The 19,615-nt window shown below is 44.7% G+C and overlaps 1 protein-coding gene across 1 annotated transcript in view; it reads right to left on the bottom strand.

Annotated features, from left to right (window-relative positions):
- ABCA13 (ATP binding cassette subfamily A member 13) overlaps window positions 1-19,615 on the bottom strand; it is a 557,155-nt gene that overhangs the window by 400,697 nt on the left and 136,843 nt on the right. Inside the window, exons 24-27 of the mRNA XM_003797747.1 lie at window positions 11,037-11,231; window positions 7,974-8,142; window positions 6,867-7,040; window positions 3,795-3,934 (exon numbers count right to left, since the gene is read on the bottom strand). Of these exons, the coding sequence (XP_003797795.1) occupies window positions 3,795-3,934; window positions 6,867-7,040; window positions 7,974-8,142; window positions 11,037-11,231 (678 nt within the window). The remainder of the gene's footprint in view (window positions 1-3,794; window positions 3,935-6,866; window positions 7,041-7,973; window positions 8,143-11,036; window positions 11,232-19,615) is intronic.

A 19,615-nucleotide genomic window follows, 5' to 3' on the forward strand; every position in this document is an offset into this window, starting at 1 on the left:
CAGACCCTGCTGGTGCAGACCGGACCCTGCTGGTGGAGACCAGACCCTGTTGGTGGAGACTGGACCCTGCTGGTGCAGACCAGACCCTGCTGGTGGAGACTGGACACTGCTGGTAGAGACCAGACCCTGCTGGTAGAGACCGGACCCTGCTGGTGCATACTAGACACTGCCGGTACAGACCAGACACTGCTGGTACAGACCGGACCCTGCTGGTGGAGACCAGACCCTGCTGGTACAGACCAGACCCTGCTGGTAGAGACCAGACCCTGCTGGTAGAGACCAGACTCTGCTGGTGCATACTAGACACTGCCGGTACAGACCAGATGCTGCTGGTACAGACCGGACCCTGCTGGTGGAGACCAGACCCTGCCAGTACAGACCAGACCCTGCTGGTGGTCCTGCTTGCAGCATTGTTTCTGGCCTGCTGCTTATTTGGGGGAACGTAATCCAATTCTGTTATTTATTTTTGCCCTTACAATTTCTCTCCAAGCTCACACTGGGTCTACCTGAAGTACAATATTACTTCAACCTGGGCCCAAAACCAAACCCAATTCTGACGCATTCCATAACGAGAGCAGACTGACATCTTACAGTCTCTGCACTAATAACGTGGACATACATCAATTCTTTCACTAATGGTGAGTCTGACACCCTCAGAGCATTAACTAAGTTACTCCTGTTAAAATAATTCATTGGGAAGTCACTGAGCTGAGACAGCCACAGTTCACTGGGGTTCATCAGTACGCAAACCAAAGCCAATTCCATGCAAATGGTAAAACAACACTTCAGCTTAACTAATAAGAAACCTCCCAATAACCTCTACATCAGGACGTTCCACTTGAGCACTCAATCATATTTTCTTCATCTTGCTTCCACAAACATTTTATAAAAGTTCCTCTCTCTCGGCCCTCCCCTCCCCATCACACAGGGGAGCCTCTGACTGCTTGAGCTCTGGGGCTGCTTATTTCTTGTACAGCTGAATATGCAAATAAAGTTCATTAAAATGTTAATGTACCTGAGTTTGTCTTTTAACACTGTAGAAATTTTAGCCATCTTTTTTTTTTCTAGGTCTTGAAAGTGCTCAGGGACAGTGTGGGGGCACATCCCCCAGCCAGGGGAACCCAGAGGCCAGATCGGGAGCGGGCTTAGGGAGAGGCCCAGTGATTCTAATGTATCCTTTATGCAGAGTGTCTCCCAAATGACTGAAAATCACAGCTCTATCTTAAGCCTTTCATTTCACAGATGAAGGAAAAGAGTCTTTCAAAGGGAAAGCAATAAGCCTATGAGAGTTGGGAGAGGAAGCCCAGCCTCTGACACCCACATGCTTCTCCTGCCAGACTCTGTGCTTCCAACACTGCCCTTACTATTAAAGTTGAACAATGTGAAATAACCAATTTTTATAGATTTGTTTTCCTCCAAAAATAGCAACTTCTTATGGTTCCACCTAACAGGAAGAAACGGAAAGACCAAGTATAAATAATTTATAGCACAGGTCACTCTGACATTGTAGATGATGTTGCGGGCGTGTCCCAGCTGCGTGGGATGTCCGACGGGGCATCTAATGACTGGAACCAATTTCCATAAAACTAAATAGTCCCCATGGCTGCCTGCTAGAATAATCCATCCCAGGTACAATGCCATAAAGATAAGCACAAAACCAGAACACCTGCATGCAAAGTTATCAGCCAGCTAAGTGAAAAAGATCAGCTCTTATTACTGCTTGTAAAATCCAAGAAGGGGTCAAGCAAGAACCAGCGAAATCTTTGGTGATTCTTCCAAAATTTTCATCATTCTCAACACACGTTCAGGCCTGTCCCTTCCCCTCCCCTCTGTCCAGGCAGGGGCCTGCACCCCTCTCCTCTCCAGGGAGAGCAGCTGCCCCCAGCCTGTGTCCCGGCTGCACACAACGTCTTTTCTGTCATATTATATCTGAATTACTGCTTCAGCTGTTGGTCTTCTTTTCTTCACTGGAGGGTGCGCTCTTCAAGAGCAGAACTCATCATACTAATTTAGATTATACTGCAGAACATAGCACAGTATATAATACTATAGTAATATATGTTATTAACAAGATTAACATATAATAATCTACCATAAAATCATAAGAAAAAAATTCATGGCCTATTTTTAAAATTTGAATCTAAAATTAAGCTGTGATATAACTTTATTTCCTCTGAAATTCCTAAAATAGCCAAGACCCCAAAAAGCCTAACATGCTAGGGAGATTGGCCCAGCAGTAGTGAGGCTCCAGGCCTGGGATGGTGGCTGTGGGGCTGGAGTCCCCACCTGGATGAAAGGCTGACACTGAGTATGGATTTGTGCCATTCCATCATGAGAGTCCAGACTTTTAGCAAATATGCCTCCAAAGGACACTCTCAAGATTTAAAAGTTATAAACACCAGCCTGGCATGATGGCTCACATCTATAATCTCAGCACTCTGGGAGGCTGAGGCAGGTGGATTGCTTGAGATCAGGAGATGGAGACCAGCCTGAGCAAGAGTAATACCCATCTCTACCAAAATAGAAAAACTAGCCAGGTGTGGCAGGTGCCTGTAGTCCCAGCTACTTGGGAAGCTGAAGCAGGGGGATCACTTGAGCCCAAGAGTTTGAGGTTGCTGTGAGCTATGGTGATTCCACTGCACTTAATTCAAGCCCAGGGTGGCAGACTGAGACTCTGTCTCAAAAAAAAAAAAAAAAAAGTAATAATAAAAGAAAAAAAAGAAAGTTATAAATACCACTCAGACTAAGCCAAAGTAAGAAGTGACCCCTGAGCTAACAGTAAACTGCTGCTGTGACCCCACCCAGCAAGTGCCCGGGCAGGAGCTCAGAACTCGTGAAAGCAAATCCAATCCAACAGGACTTAACTGCCATCTGATCACACGCTCCTGTTAAATTTTAAGTTGTCAATACTGTTGGAGGCTTGAGAGTTTGTCATTGGTAGAGCAGGTACCTTCTCACCATGTTGGACAGAAAGACCAACTTATTCCCATGTCCTTGGCAAAATGTCCCCGTTCTATGCTTGGTGCCATAGCATAGTGGTTATGGCACCAGCCACATACACAGAGGTTGGCAGGTTTGAACCCTGTCCACCCAGCTAAACAACAACAACTGCAACAACAACAACAACAAAATGTCCCCGTTCAAGGTACTTCCAGGCTCACAAGCCACCAGCAGTCAAGAAAAGAAGATACAACTCAATCACTTAATCCTGCTAGTAAACCCTGCAGAACACAGACAGGCGGAGGAAGCAGTAGAGGGAAGGGAGACAGACGGGCCACAGCAGGGCTCAGCTCCTCCTGTGGAATCTCTGCTTTGGCCCCTTGCTTTGACCAGCTTCTCACACGGTCAAGCTAACCCTCACTATCAGTTCGGAAGCATCACTTAGCAAATACTGTTAACACATCCGTCTATACCTGTGCCTGACTCTTTCACAGTCGCCAGATGCACCAAGCAAACAGATGCGTCTCTGTTGAAGTTTTCCTGGAACTGTTCCAGGCAGGCCTCCTCTCTGTCTAATCGCCCTCGACTTTCAGTATCAGAGCTCTGTGAGTTCACTGCATTAGTTATTCTAAATAACACCCCCAGCCTCCTTCATGTCCTCTAAAAGAAGGACTCAGCAAATCCACATTTAACAACAGAAACGAGAAAAAAATGACTCATGCCCAAATGAACTGCAATTAACACAGAACGCTTTCATGTAATCCAAGGCATGTAATAATTATGCTAAATATTTTAAAAGGTATCTTCCTAGTAAAAGGCATGTATGTTCTGTAGTACAATTCATTTTAACTTACCTTTTGAATGACCTTGTTAATCTCCGGAGTATTTGGTGTGTACAGTATTTTTCCATGTAACATGGGCTTCAGAAAGGACCACACCAATGCACCATTTGGAAACTGTAGAATTTCCTGATAAAGCTTTAAGCAAAACGGCGCTGTCATAAAAAGAATAAAAGAAGTATTACAGAATGCCAAGGTTGATAGGAAACATACCCACAATACCTGGTTTTCAGTGAGTAGCGTAAATATATTTTTTTCTTAACATAACTCTGAACTTGGGAAGCAAACCAAGAATATTTTCCCTTGTTTCAATTTTCAGAAGTTCAAACGAAGATGTCAGTAAGAGGACTAAATGATAACACAGATGTTTGAAAATGAAAATGCTAAAAAAAAATCTGATTTTTAATCAAAAAAATTCTATTATGTCAAGAGTCATAATATTGAGACCAGAATTAAGTTTTTTAATAAAATTAGCTTTACAAGTTACTACCAAATTGTCTTCGATATAGCTATATATCACAGTGAGTTCACTAGGAATAACTTTTAGGCCTACTGCTTGTGATAAGTAGCTGCTTTATTTTCACTCAAACAGTTCCTCTCCGTACCTCTCATAATTGTTGTGATGCTAGTTTGTTTCAGTTAAAGATTTATTTAACTAAACCAGCAGGTACCTGATGAGATAGAGCTTCCATTTCTGTAATGGTTAGGACCAAATATGAGGTTTTAAGTGAGTGAGGACTACTTTGGTATAACTAGTTCTTTACTCAAAAAGAGAACATTTAAAATGGAAATACTCTGTTAGCTTTAATACCGCGATGCATAATTCTCAAGGTAGGAAGTGTCCTGTTGTGATGATTTTAACTGTTAACATCACCTTCCCCAATTCTCCATGTGGAAAGAAAAAAGTTATTTTTATTTGATAATAAAATTGATAGAAACAATTTAAAATATAAATTAGGAGCATGATTACACAATGAATTTTCAAAGCATTAATTACAGAGGTGACTCTTACTGTAATTTAAGAACTTAACTCTTTAAATTGCTAGCTTAATGTAGACAGTAGATATTTTTATTGCAAAAAAGATATAATCGTCATATTTACAGAACTAAAAATTTAAATCCATGAATCCAGACATCTGCCACTTGTGAGCTATGTGAACTTGGGCAAGTCACTTAATCTTTTCTGAGTTTCTATCACGTCACTGGGAAAATGAGATGCTAATGTTATCTGTCAAATGTATGACAACGATTTGAAATGACAGCTAGGAGAGAAGCAGTAAAAACTGTCCCTTCTTGCTAACTGAATGGCTGGAGGGACGGAAGGGCAGATGGATGAACAGATAGATGAATGGATAATTGAATTATATGTACAAATCAATAATCTTCAAGAATACCAAAAGCAAAAAAAAAAGATAAAATGAGGACTAGAAAAAGAAACAAAAATTATTAAATATTAGTAATCTCGATGTGTGTTTATACTACCAAATTACCTGATACTTGACAGCTGTCCTGATTATCCACCAGCCAGTGACAGGCTGCCTCTCAGGTAGCCCCAGGACGTGGTACCCGGCTATGCCCCCCATACCTCCAACTCTTGGAGAATCCCCTGCTCCCCAGTCACACTAGCACCTTCCCCAGTCCCACCAACACCTCTGTCTCAGTTCCATTCCAGACACAAAGTGTGTCATGATGTATCGTGGGTGTGGCAGGCAGAATTCTGAAAGGGTTCCTGGAGTTTATGCCTGTGAATGTGGAGGATGCAATGCCCATGATGGGGTTTTACAACCAAGGTGAAAGAAGACTGAAGATGTGAATAAGGTCCCTTATCTGGTTTCCTTGAAGTTAATCAAAGGACTGAGCAATCAGATAAACTCTTTAAAAACTGGAAGCCTCAGTCAGAGAGATGCTCCTGCTGGCCTTGAAGATACGGCCCCCCTGAGTTCTATAGCTTTAAGGGAAAAAATTCTACCAACAATTCCCTCAGCTTCTATGAGACCCCAGCCTTGGCCCAGACCTTCACCACAGCCTTGTAAGACCCAAAGCAGAGGACCAGGACCCTAAATGCTGACCCACAGAAACTATAACACGGTAAATATATGTTGTCTTAAGCTACCAAGGATGGGTGACCCGTCTTGCAGTATAGAGAACTACTGAATAACACACTCAGACACATCCAATCCATCGTGCTAAGCTGCACTGGCACTGCACCTCACAGGGCTCTGAGCAGGGTTCTACTGTGTCCTCATCATAGATGAGACGAATATGATTCAGACACTTAAAATAATAGGCCTAGAAAACCCCAGTGGGGGAGCTGAGCTGTCTGAACCCCCAGTGGGGGAGCTGAGCTGTCTGAACCCCAAACCCTCACCAGTGTTTTGTCCGACTTTCTAATAAAAATTTGTTCACTAGGCAGCGCTGGCCCCATATACCAAGGGTGATGGGTTTGAACCCGGCCCCCTGTCATCTAAAACAACAGTGGCAACTACAACAAAAATAGCTAGGGGTTGTGGCGGGTGCCTGTAGTCCCAGCAACTTAGGAGGCTGAGGCAACAGAATGGCTTAAACCCAAGAGTTTGGGGTTGCTATGAGCTGTGTCGCCCCAGCCCTCTACCAAGGGTGACAAAATAAGATTGTCTCAAAAAAAGAAAAAAAATTATTCACTTAAAATGGGGCCAGAAAATCACCTATCAATCAACATTCATTTGCACCTGAGCTTTATGGACAGCAAATTTGGAGGAGGCCACAGATAGTTTTCTTTGCTTCATGATGTGGCCATTTTGCAAGGACCCTAAGGGTGCCTTTCACCAAGTCTGGTTAGCCTAGAAAACCAAAGGGGCTAGAGTTTTAGGGGTCTTAGATGTTTCCAGCACAGTTCCTTGGTGACAAGGCAGGAGAATTAACCTGTGCTCCAAGGCACTAGGACCTTCTGAAGCTAATTGCCATTTGAATATTTGGGGACCGTATTAAAGATGAAGGATAAAAGTGAAAAGACGGAGGCAGAAGAATCTATTCCACTGTGTACCAGCCAACAACACAGACGGGATATCTGGTATCAAGTAGGGCACAGAGAGATTACTGCTGTCTTACTCGAATCTTCAGGAATGTTGAATTTTTCTTTGTCCCCTTCCAAGAGTTCGTTAACTCTGGGCAAATTGATGAACATGTTAGAATTGCTAAGAAATGATGCTTGGTCCTTGCAAACCATCTTCAGCACAGGCTGGAAAGACTGGAAGACTGAACGTCTGGCCTGGATATTTTGTGCTACCTGAAAAAAATTTAAAAATAAATTGCAACTTCATAGTGACTCAAAACAATTCCTTCCCACACTTTTGAAAGTTGAGACCCTTCTACAATTGAATGTACAAGATATTTGACACATCAAAAGAAAGAAAATTCTGAATTAGAGTTTTCTAAGATTTTTCTAAAAATCTTTGTAGTGATTTTTCTAATCAGCACACCTGGTAAAAAGACAAATGTCACACACACAAGTTCTTATTGTTTATCTAGTAATAAATTATTAATCCATAAAATATCATTAACTCAGGCCAATCAATAATTTTAATATATGTCTATACTGCCAAGTTACCCGAATATTTGACAGCTATCTAAACTGTCCATCAGCTTGCTGACATTCTGACTCTGAGGACATGACTACTATCCAGGTCATCCTGCACCTCCAACCCTAGATAATCCCATACTCTCCTCATCTGTGGCCAGCTGGTTCCATCCCAGGCAAAGAAAGTTCAGGCAAAAACTAATATCAATCCAGTAACCTAATTCAAGTTTGTATGCGCATTTGTAAGATCATTCGCAAATGATCTATAATTTGTAAGCCAATTATTTATATGTATGTAAAGGTTTTAAGGTCTTAAGAAGCAATTTGCTTTCTGAATTAAGTTAAATAGGCCCTTGAAATAAATCTCATTTGTGCTAATAACTGAGTTAGTAATTTTTTACTTTGTACACAATGCATGAACTATCCCAGTCTCACCCTTGGTGGATCAACAATGTCCCTGGGATCCAGTTGTTAGGGAGAAACCAAGACTTAGTCTTCTTCATGCTGTTGCCACCAGAGATACAAAAAGTCCTGCATTTTGTTGCCTAATGCAAATTTTAGGTGTGGGGAGATAAATAATGGCCAAAAGGAACAAATACACAGAAAGAGCAAGTTCCCCCGTGACAAAGATCAAACACACACCAGTTGGAAGTCAGGCATATCTAGTATGGCGGTGATTTGAAATGCCTGAAGGAATTCGGGAAGGTATTCAAAGACATGCTGGCCTCTGGCGAGCACAAAGCTGAGGCTGGAAACCACATCCAGGAGGGAGCGGAGCAGACCATTCGCTTCTGAAGGTATCAGAGTCTGAAAGGAAACAAACAAAACAAAACGAAAACTGCGTGAAGTAACCAGCACTGTGTCTTCACTCCCACAAGCCTCTTCTGAGCAATGAGAACTTGGCCATCAGATTTTATTCTCTCTTCCAATTCAGAGACATCTTCTTTATAGAAGATAAATATAGAAATCTTCTTTATTGAGTGTACGTAGTTAAGGCTTTGGGGGCACACTAAATTTTACCAGAGTTGTCAAAATGTAAACATGAAACACAGGTGATCTATGGTTAAAATTCAAATCATTTTCAAAATATTCCTTTGTATCTTCCAGGTGACCAAGGTGGAAATTTGAAAAGAGGCTCAAAATAAAGCAAGGCTTGTGTGTGAAGCAACTTGGAGTTCTCTGCCGCTTCACGGTACCCGTAACACTCACCACCGTCTGTGCCTTACACTGCTCATTTTGTGGATAGAATGACTGTGGCCTGAGACAACTCAAGAAAGGCCTTTCTCACAGTTAGAAAGATTCAGGGCTCTGAATTTAACTCAAGTCCTTTAAAAATATCAGTGCCCTTTGAAACAGGTTTCACCATCTCTTATACCCTGTATTTTACTTGTTATTTGAAAATTCTCAGGTCCAGACTATAAATTCCACAGAGAGAAGGGTTCTTCCTGCCATGATCATTCATGTAGGTACCAGGGATAGAGCAGCATCTGGAAATATGAGTTGCTCAGTGAGGATCTGTGGAAGAATGGATACATGAGCAAACACCGGCTTTTCGAGCAGGGTGGGAAATACCACAGTGGGCCTCTTCCCGTTGTCACTCATATCCTTGGGTGGAGGAACCCACTGTCCCGGCTTCTGATTTCTGCTCATTAGGGCTCTGCTTCTGCCACTTAGCAGCTGGCTCTGGGCTGCTGACTCAGGGCCCCAGGATCACAGCCCCATCCTTCCCAAGTGCACTTTGCTAATAATGACGTGGCTCTGTCCATTCAGACTACAGAGACGCCTCAAGCTGGAGAAATGGTGCATAGCTTTTGACACTTTTTGAGGCAAACATCCTCTCTAATTATGGCTGCCCTTTAGACATGGCATGCAGTGACCCCCAACTCAGGGTGGCTTCAGCAGCAGCACCAACAGAACAAATGAACACGTTGACTTAATACAACAAATCACATTTTGCAGAAAGCTGAAGGAAAATGAGACAAAAAAGATGTGGCCGAATGAGACTGTCAGCCAAATGAGACAAAAAAGATGTGGCCTTGGAAGTGAGTGCAGCTGCTCTCTACTCCCCACATGGTGGCCTGTCCCTGTGAGGTGGGACTGCTCCACCATCTCTGAGCAATGTCTATGTCTAATCCGCATTCGTGCAAGAAGGAGGCGTTTCATGGGTACACCTGTTGTTATTCACAGTGGGGTCACTTCCATTGTGTCTGGGAGACCGAATCCAACCTACTATCTCATACCCCAGAGGAAGCCTGGCATGGACGAGGGCTCTTGTCACAGTAATTATGGGGGCCCCATGCACTAATTTTCAGTGGGTGGCCTGTGGGCTTGTAACAGTGGCCACTAAAATATCTGGAGCTCTGTTTCCCCAAAGATGTGCTGTGATGTTATCAGAGAGGCTAACCATGAACAAACAGAGAACAAGACTTCTTCACGTCAGCTGGAAGTGTTAACTCTGCTGGGACAGAGGTGGGCCTGCAAATTACTTAAATGTTTATCCTCCTTTATGAGTTTAAAAAGTGTTTGTCCTGAAAATGAATATTTGTTCTTGGGATGTTTGTATGTGTTTGTGTGTGTGTGTGTGTGTGTGTGTGTGTGTGAGAGAGAGAGAGAGAGAGAAAGAGAGAGAGAGAGAGAGGAAGCAGAAGAGAGAATTAACATTTACCCACTGGATTCTTGGGGTAACAGAAGGCAGAAGACTATCCGTGGCTGGAATGTGAGTGTACCCTGTCCCCAACGCGACACTTGGAGTCCTCCAGCCACCTTGCCATACTGCAAACCCTGTCCCCAACGCAACACTTGGAGTCCTCCAGCCACCTTGCCATACTGCAAACCCACTGATTATCCCAGATGTTGGGAGAGACATCCATAAAGGAAAATCTATGGAACTTGGAGCAAAACCAGTTCCTAAGGGTAGGAAGTGAAGTTTCAAGAAATGTAAGTAAGGATCCAAACAGGGGCGTCCAGGAGGACAAAATTCTGGAAGGGGCAGGCCCAAGCAAGAGGCCAAGGCTGGGAACTGGGCTGTCCCCACGCAGGGCCATCTAGAGAAAGCTGGACTCAGGCTTCCCAGCTCCTACCTGCCTTCCACTGTCAACTCTTTCCATCAGACGTTACTATCTTTAATTCCTCCAACCCCTCCACACCCTCACACAGCTGCGTTGGGGAAAATGGGGTGCAGGTAAACACCTGGTACATGCAAGAAATGCGGGCTGCCATGCTGTCCCCCCAAAACCTTCTAGGGGAGTGGGCAGGTGGAGCTGGGTGCTCCACAGGACTAGGACAGGTCTAGGGCCATGGTGGGGCATGAGGAGAACCTGCCCTTAGAAACTCAGGGTGGGTACACGCAGTCCCAGCCTTCCCAGACGCACTCCAGGAAGGGGCCTGTAATGAGGCGGGAACACCTGGCACCAGGGCTGGTGGTGGTGTGGAGCATGGAGACGGCCACCAACTCTGCACCAAATGTCCCAGTGGGGCTACCTCCAACAGCCTTCTGAACGTCTCTGAACACCCCTTTATTCTAGCAAAGCCTCCCTGAGTTCCACCCCAAGGTCAGCAAATAGGAGACATCGGGGCCAGACTGAGGCTGCTGCACAGTGGCACAGGGCACAGTCTCCTGCTGTCCTGCTGTCCTCCTCACAAAGACGCCATGGCCTCTGCTCTGCAGAAAGTCAGGCAGCCCCACCTACGACCCTCTGTACCTTGTAAATGAAAGTCCGCACATTCAGGTTTCGGCTCATCAGCACAATCAGAGGAAGCACTTTGGACCCTGGCAGACCACAGAGTTCCTTCACTGCAAACCAAGATGTTTCATCCTTAGGAAATGTCAGCAGGAGTTGAAGGATTTCTGGATCACACCTTCCAGACAGAGCAATGGTGAGGGCACTAGACAGGACCTGTTTCAAAGGGCAGAGACTAGAAGTGAGAGAACTCAGAGTCTCCTGGGCTTCAGACCCAGAGCTTCCTCACTGGGAGTCACTAGACAGCAGGTTTCCCAGCCCGCTGGAGACTGACCAGAGCGTGCATGGAGCCAGACCGTGGTTCTATTTTCAATGCTTTGAGTGGAAATGGCTGTGAAATGTGCACATCATTCTCTGACTTCCATGCAACCTGCCCTTGTTTGGGAGATTGAGAGCATTGTTCCAAAATCCCGTGTTCCTCTGCCGTCTGCAGGGCTCACCCCAGATGCTCACCCACCCACCTCGCTCCTGACACGTCCTCCTAGTTACTCCTGGGTCTCCCTTGCCTCACCCTTTGCTTTCAGTTTATCAGCTTCCACTTTTCACTGGTGTCAGCGTAGAATTGATATATTTTGCCTCCTCAATTTCCAGATTGAAAAAAGCATTACCGAATTGTTATTTATTTTCAAAGAAAAAGTAAACTCAGGAGGCACTAGGGCCAGTTTGTATCACTGTCTAGTTTATTGGCATTGCTGACCACAGTCAAAGACTCCGAGGTGCCTCTTCACTCAGTGTGACTTTCAGTTAATGACCTTTGTAAAATATCAAAATGCAAAGCAAAATAAAACAAAAACCATACTTCCCAGTCCATGTTTATACCCTCGATAGGTATGACCACCGTGAAACTGCAGGCCGGCTGAGGCCTGAGACCACAAACCCTTACGAACAGGAGCAACTGTGTACTTACTAGAGCGCTGGGGGCAGGGAGAAGCCACCAGATGATTTCATACACCAAAAAATGCCAAAAAAAAAAAAAAATATTGAGATAGAATGGTGTGTTAGTCAGGGTGCTCCAGAAAAGAGAACCACTAGTGTGTGTGTGTGTGTGTGTGTGTGTGTGTGTGTGTAAAGACAGCCATGCATCACTCAGCTACGTGTCCCGCTGAACATACACCAGGTGGACGGTTCACACACAGACCCGGGTGGGACAGCCGACCTCACAGCTGGGCTATGTGGCATGACCTGCAGGTGTGTCACTGTACTGATGTCACAGGCAGCTGTAGAACATGGTAAGCATTTGCGTATCTAAACACATCTAAACAGAGAAAATGTACAGTAAAAATACAGTCCAATCAGTTTATGAGAGCACCCTTGTATATTTGGTCCTTGGCTGACTCAAACTTTAACATGCAGTATACGAGGACAAACCACACACATAATGGTGATTCCATACACTTATATCAAACGGAAGAAATCCTGTCCCCTAGTGACAAGGGAGCTGTCATAAGTTTGTAACCAAATCCATGACTGGTGTGTCTGCTGCCCGGCCAGCAGTGAGACCCCCCAGCACACACAGTTATGCACCATACTTCCCATGTGACAGTGACAATAAATGGCAGTTGCTAGCACATGTATTTACTGTCCTATACTTTTACCATTATTTTAGACTGTCCCCCTTCTACCTATATTTCCAAAAGTTAACTATAAAAAAGCCTCCAGCAGGTCCTCCAGGAGTCTTGCAGAAGAAGGGGTCACTATAGAAAATGCCAGCTCCAGGCTGTTCCTGCCCCTGCAGCCCTTCAGTGGAGGCGGAAGGCAGCGATGTTGACAGTCCTTCCCTGTGTAGAGTTAGGCTAACATGTGCACTTGTATCCAAGTTTTTAACAAAAAACATGTAAGGATGTTTTAAAAAGTAAAAAAATTTTAAAATAGAAGAAAGTATATAGAATAAGGCTATAAAGAAAGAAAATATGTCTGTATAGTTGTTTTGAATTTTAAGTGTTTTTACAAAAGAGTTTAAAAGTTTTAAAAAATTAAAAGTTGATAAAGTAAAAAAGGTACAGTAAGCGGAAGTTAATTTATCATGGAAGGAGGGAAAGATAAAGTTAGCACAGCCTAAGTGGACAGCATGCATAAAGTCTGCACAGAGCACAGAATGTCCCGGGCCTTCCGACTCACCACTCACCCAGCAACTTCCTGCCCTGCAAGCTCCATTCACAGTAAGCGCCTTGACAGGTGCACCATTTCCTACCTTCCACAGAGTAATTTACCTTTCATACATCTAGATCCACAAACACTGACGCTGTGTTACAACTGCCCGCAGAACCCAGTGCAGTAACAAGCTGTGCAGGTGCACGGCCCAGGAGCAGGGCGCCACCCGATGGACCAGGGGTGCAGCAGGCTGCCCCATCCAGGATTGTGTGAGTGCTGTGCTCTGTGAGGAGCAAACAAAATAACCCAATAATCACCTCTCAGAACATAGCCCTATTGTTAATGACATGTGACTTAGACACACATTCACAGACAGGTTTATTTTAAGGGATTGGCTCAGGCCATTATGGGATTGGCAAGCCACAAATCTGCACGGTGGTCATCAGGCCGGAGATCCAGTGAGGAGCTGACATTGCAGCCTGAGTTTGAACCCATCTAAAGGCAGGATTACCTTTCCTTGGGGAATGTCAGTGTTTTTTTTCTCTCAAGGCCTTCAACTAATTGAATAGGGCCCACTCACATTATGGGGGACCATCTGCTTTACTTAAAGTCCACCAATTTAACTATTAATCTCGTCTAAAAAAATAGCTAGGCATTGTGGTGGGTGCCTGCAGTCTCAGCTACTTGGGAGGCTGAGGGAAGAGAATCACCTAAGCCCAGGAGTTGGAGGTTGCTGTGAGCTGTGATGCCACAGCACTCTACCCAGGGTGACAAAATGAGACTCTGTCTTTAAAAAAATAAATAAATAAATAAACTTTTACAGGGATGTTTAGAATAATATTTGACCAAAGATCTGAGTACTGAGGCCTAGCCTGTTGCATGCAAAATTAATCATCAAAGCTGGCTAAAATACTCTAGTCTGTCAATGTGCATTTTGAATCTTTAAGAAAGAAAGTTAACTGTTTTCAGAACTAATTTACCAAAAGGCCCTTCTTTCACACGGGACGTGCATGGTGTAGGCACACCCTGATTGCATTTCCTTTCTGCCACTGATTTCAAACATTCTTTCTCTGGAGGAGAGGGAGCTCTCAGGAGGAGACACAGGCATCTCGCCTTTGCATTTTTAGAGCAGCCCCTCTTTGATCAGTTCCATAAAATGAGCAGCTGCATGAAATGTCCATGAAAATGAGGCAGATCCACACCCAGCTGCGGTGGAGTTGTTTCTGCCTTTTCTTAAGCACCAACCCAAACCAGCCCAGTGAAAGTCTGGTCTCCTTCTTGGTGCATCACACAGTGGTCCCACGTGCAAGACCATGTTCAATACATTTCTTAAAATCTAATTCCAGGGAAAATGTATTTGCCTGAAGTTTCTTGTGTCTCTTTTTGTAACACAAGGAGGGAATCCCACTCTGGCCATGCAGCAGCCCCACGCTCACAGCACCCAAGATAAGAGCCCCGATACCATGTTTTCTTCCACTCTTTTTCTGAGGTTTTCCAATTTGTGCTAGCTCTCTTTCCGAAGTCTTATTACACTCTAATTTTCCTGTTTCAAAAGCACCACTTTGAAAGCAGGTGGGAGAGAGATGGAGAAGGGAGATGTGAACAAAATTTTCTCCCAAGAAGACAGACAAATGGCCAACAGACACATGGGAAAATGCTCATCATCCCTAATCATCAGAGAAATGCAAATCAAAGCCACTGTGAGATGCCACCTAGCACCAGTGAGACTAGCCATGTCACAAAGTCCCAATGCCGATGTGGATATGGAGAGAAGGGAACACTTTTACACTGCTGGTGGGACTGCAAACTAATACACCCTCTATGGAAAGAGTATGGACAATCCTCCAAGAGCTAAAAGTAGACCCTCCATTTGATCCCTCAATCCCATTACTAAGTACCTACGCAAAAGAACATCATTTTACCATTAGGACATTTGCACTTGAATGTTTGCTGCAGCTCAATTCACAATTTCCAAGATGTGGAATCAATCTAAGTGCCCATCAACCCATGGATGGACTACTAAACTCTGTACATATGTACCATGGAATATTATTCAGCCATATAAAGACGGAGACTTTACATCTTTTGTATTTACCTGGATGGAGCTGGAGCATTCTCCTCAGTAGAGTGTCCACGAACAGAAAAGCAAGGATTTCGTGTTCTCAATAATTTGAAACTAGCAGATGAACAGCTATAGTCCCACATGGTGCAAGGACACCCTGGTGACATTTTCCTCACTGCCACTGCCCCCAAGATGGTGGGGGGAAGGGGAGGTAGCTCGGTAAACTCCCACCTAATGGACACAATGTGGGGTCTAGGGCTCCCCTCCTGGGTGAAGGACTAACAACTTGGATGTTACCTAACAAACACACACAGTATAACCCAATCATAAGTACCCTTATATTAATCCAAAGTTTATAAAGAACTAAAGATAACACTCAGTTTTGCTTGGCTGGAAATATAACACATTCTTCTTATTCAAAGTGAAACAGGCACCTTTCACTAACACTGCACATTTTCAACAGGACAGATGTCAAGATGACTCAGCCTTTCACGTGCCTGAACATTTGGCCTGGAAAGCTGTGGGGCCCAGGGACCAGAGCAGACACCCCCACCCTCCACCACTTAGATAGCTATCCAGGTATTTATCTGGTTTCAAATGGCACTGACCCTTAAGAGAAGCATTTGCATTTTTAGCAGGAGCTTGTTTACTGGACATCTGCCAAAACCCTAATTGCATTCGGAGCAGAGCCCGAGAAATGGTCTCAATGTTGCCCAGCTGATCACTGCAGACTCAGAAGAGCAGGGAGGGACGGTGCTCTCGGCCCAGCTATGACCAGAAAGGAAACTCTGGAATTATCAGGGCAGAGGGACTCTGCCAAGTTAGTGCATAAGCCAAGCAAGTGAAATCAGGACAGATAATAAAAAATAGACACTGCGCATTTCAGAGAGGAGTAGGGTGGCTCTCTGCTCCTGGGGACTCATTTAAGCTCAGATCTGCTCATGGATAAAAAGGTGAAAATAAGAGATGAGCACGAGATAACAGGACAAACCCGTGAGGACATCTAGAAGGAAGACACCACACTGTGTCTGAGGATCCAAACTCCGGCTCTCACTCCGTGACCTCTTGGGAGCCACCTGAGACTATACAACTCAAAAGCGGTGACAGTAAAACCCAGAGGACTCCACAGGGTGGTTGAGAGGATTAAATAAGACGTCAAAACTCCACGCAAGTCACGGTGCACCTAAGGGCTCAGTACCGGCTGTTACTGCTGATACGCCTGTCGGGAACTGGCAGCAAGAACCCCGTTTTGACTCACAGAATACTTAAAGGAAAAGATGAGTATGAATAATTGATTGAGAATGCCGATTACACTTAAGAAAATAAGAGGGCTAATTAATTCTGTCTTTGTTTTTATACCCCAAAAAGGAACAAACTTTGCCTTGGAAAGAGAAAACATGGTGTCTAAAAAGTACGTGGTGAGCATCCATCTGCCCTCTGCCCCACCCTGCACTGGGCTGTGTCCTGGCAGTGGCCCCAGGGTGGCACTTACAGGCTCCCCGGCCCAGAGACAGGACTACAGCTGGTTGCAGTTTCAGCAAGGCCACGGCTACTGTCTGGACCCCCCTCCAACACCCATCTGTCTCCGTGGCCAGTTCCCTCTCCTTCCACGTTCCAGACAGGGAAACACTTCTACCGTCTACAGTTCCTAAGAAGTCACAGAAGAAATGAAAATTGCCTACATTTTACTTTTTAAAATGCCTGTGGACATTCCTGACAGATAATAACATCAGTCCTGGAGGAATTCTGATCACAGACTGTCTAACAGAAGATGTGCACCCACTTGAAGAAGACAGTTCCTGGAAACCATGTCGATAGTCACTATAAATGATTTCTGTAATACAAAGTCATTTTCTTTTGATGACAAAATTATTAGGCTGATAAGTTACCAAGTCACCCAGATAGACAAGGTGTGACTGACTTAAGAACCCAAACTAACTGATAAGCAGGAGTTCATTGTACCTTCCTGGGCCACAGTCATCTTTCTACACTAACAACGTGAGCAAAAATACAGGAGATACTCTCATCTCCTTGGTAACTGACAAAGTTGAGAGGGACAAAGGATACTTTGCAAAGTAGAGTCAGGGTTAAAAACACCCTTAAAAGTCAAAATACGTGGCCAAAACCAGTGAGAAGTATTTTGCAGAGATCGATGTCAATTCTGAAATTAGGCTTCAAGAATATTTACAAAAGTCCTAGTAGGGAGAAAGGTAACTCATCATCAAGCAATGATTTTACTAAGAACAGTTAAATTATAATAAACTCAAACAACAGCGGCACAAGACTGGAGCATCGCACAGGTGGCGTTCAAAGACCTAGGTTTGGATTCAAGCCCTCACCCCACCTATAACTTTCACAGTCCCACATTTACCTGCAAAAGAAGTGCAGTACCTTGCTCAGATACAGATGCTCTTTGCATGGTATGTGGCCTTCATAAAACTGAACAGTGCTATTTGATTTAAAGTCAGGAGAGAAGCCAGAGTTCCATTTCCATGTAGTGAATGTTTAATGAGAGACCAGCAATGTACCGAGAACCCCCAGGTAGAACAACAAAATGAGCAAGGTGAGGGCCCAGTGGTAAGAGCTCCAGAGAGTGAGTCGGGGGTGAGGGCCCGGGGGTAAGAGCTCCAGAGAGTGAGTCGGGGGTGAGGGCCAGGAGGTAAGAGCTCCAGAGAGTGAGTCGGGGGTGAGGGCCCAATGGTAAGAGCTCCAGAGAGTGAGTTGGGGGTGAGGGCCCAGTGGTAAGAGCTCCAGAGAGTAAGTCGGGGGTGAGGGTGTTGCTTGTGTTTAACCCCAGGCACTTTGGATTAAAGGGACCATAAACTCCAGCCTAATGATGGAGTTACAGGGTCAGGGACACAGCCCAGGGTGAGCTTCCTCCAGGATTAGACACTGTACACAGCAGGTAGCATCTTCCAGGAGACGCCTGGTCCAGGCCTCTGCACAGTCCCACAAATACCTATTCTACTCACACATTAATTTGTTTTTTTTTTCTTCTAGTCAGAAAAAAAAACAGAATGAACATATGTTGACCAGTGTCTACTCTGAAGTTTTACCAATAGCTATCTGTTGAAACTTTTCAGAGGAAAAACTTCATGTATTACAACAAATGGGATGTTCAATGTTGCTAAATCCCTGCAAGGACTCTCCTCTTTTCCCAAAATTGTGCCAGACAGCTCCGTTAATGAAGCAACAGACAGAACCAGCCCACAGGACCTGCCTCAAGTAAGAGGAAACTTTGACCAGGTTCACAAAACACAATCATTCCCACTCAGTAGAAATAAGAAAGGCCTCCGAATGCCTTCCCAGAGCCTCCCAGAAGAGATCAGAACTCCCTGGGAACTCCCTGCCCCTTCCTCCTCAAGAATCGTGGGGAGGGAAGAACAAATCTGAGGATTTTAGAAAATATTTATCATCCAAGAAAGAGACCAAGGTCCTCCAAATGCTGCTAAATTAGCACAAAACATAAAGGAGCAGAAGACAGACCCTTTCATTACTCAATCTATTGGATCCTGACTCGGAGCTTATTCTCAATTTTAAAACAATAAAAACTTGGCCCAATACAAAGAAGGAAGCCAGTGCTGATGTGCATCAGTGTTTAAAACATAGGAGAGAGGGAGAGAGTATACAATGGACGGGCCTGCACAGGACAGGAGGGGCCTCGGGCCAGGACAGAAGGTAGGGCCACATGGGCAGCAGGGCCCGCCAAGCCCCACACATCCATGGTTTGGGAGACAGTGATGTTAAAGAATGGAGTCTGCGAGAGAGGGACTCCCCACGAGTGCCATGGAGTCTCTCTCTGTAGCTGGTGAAGAAGGCAGGAGAGAGCCTGCCAGCCTGCCTTTGCCAAATTTGCTCATCCCTGCCTCCGGCCCTTTGCTACCATGTCCCCAACTCTGTGACCCTCATAGAGTTTGTCATCATTCCAGTCTAACCTCCAACTTCACGTGTTCAGGGAGACTTCCTGTGACGCCCTGCCCCTACCACTGAACCACATGTGTGTCATAGAACTTTCCTGTCTATGAACTTACACTGCCCATCATTTATTTACACAGTGACTGTGTCATCCCCCATGGAACATACAGGATTTTAGAGCAAGAACTTGGAGCTTCCTGGCTGGAACTGTGCCAGACATGCAGGAACATCCCAAGTGAGTAAGTGAAGGAAATTAGTGAAGGAATGGATAAAGATTTCTGCAATTTCCCTGGAGCCTTATCATCACTGAAAAATTATTCCCTACAGGCCACCAACAGCCTGGACTACAAATCTGAAGTGATCCAGGAAGAAGACAAGGAAGAGATACTACAAACAATACGGTACTTCTGTCAACCCGCCAATCTAGAAAAAGAAGGAAGAGATACTACAAACAATACGGTACTGCTGTCAA

Source organism: Otolemur garnettii, unplaced genomic scaffold (genome assembly GCF_000181295.1).
Source record: "Otolemur garnettii isolate 467f Iridium unplaced genomic scaffold, OtoGar3 scaffold00123, whole genome shotgun sequence".
In the NCBI taxonomy this organism is placed as follows: domain Eukaryota; kingdom Metazoa; phylum Chordata; class Mammalia; order Primates; family Galagidae; genus Otolemur; species Otolemur garnettii.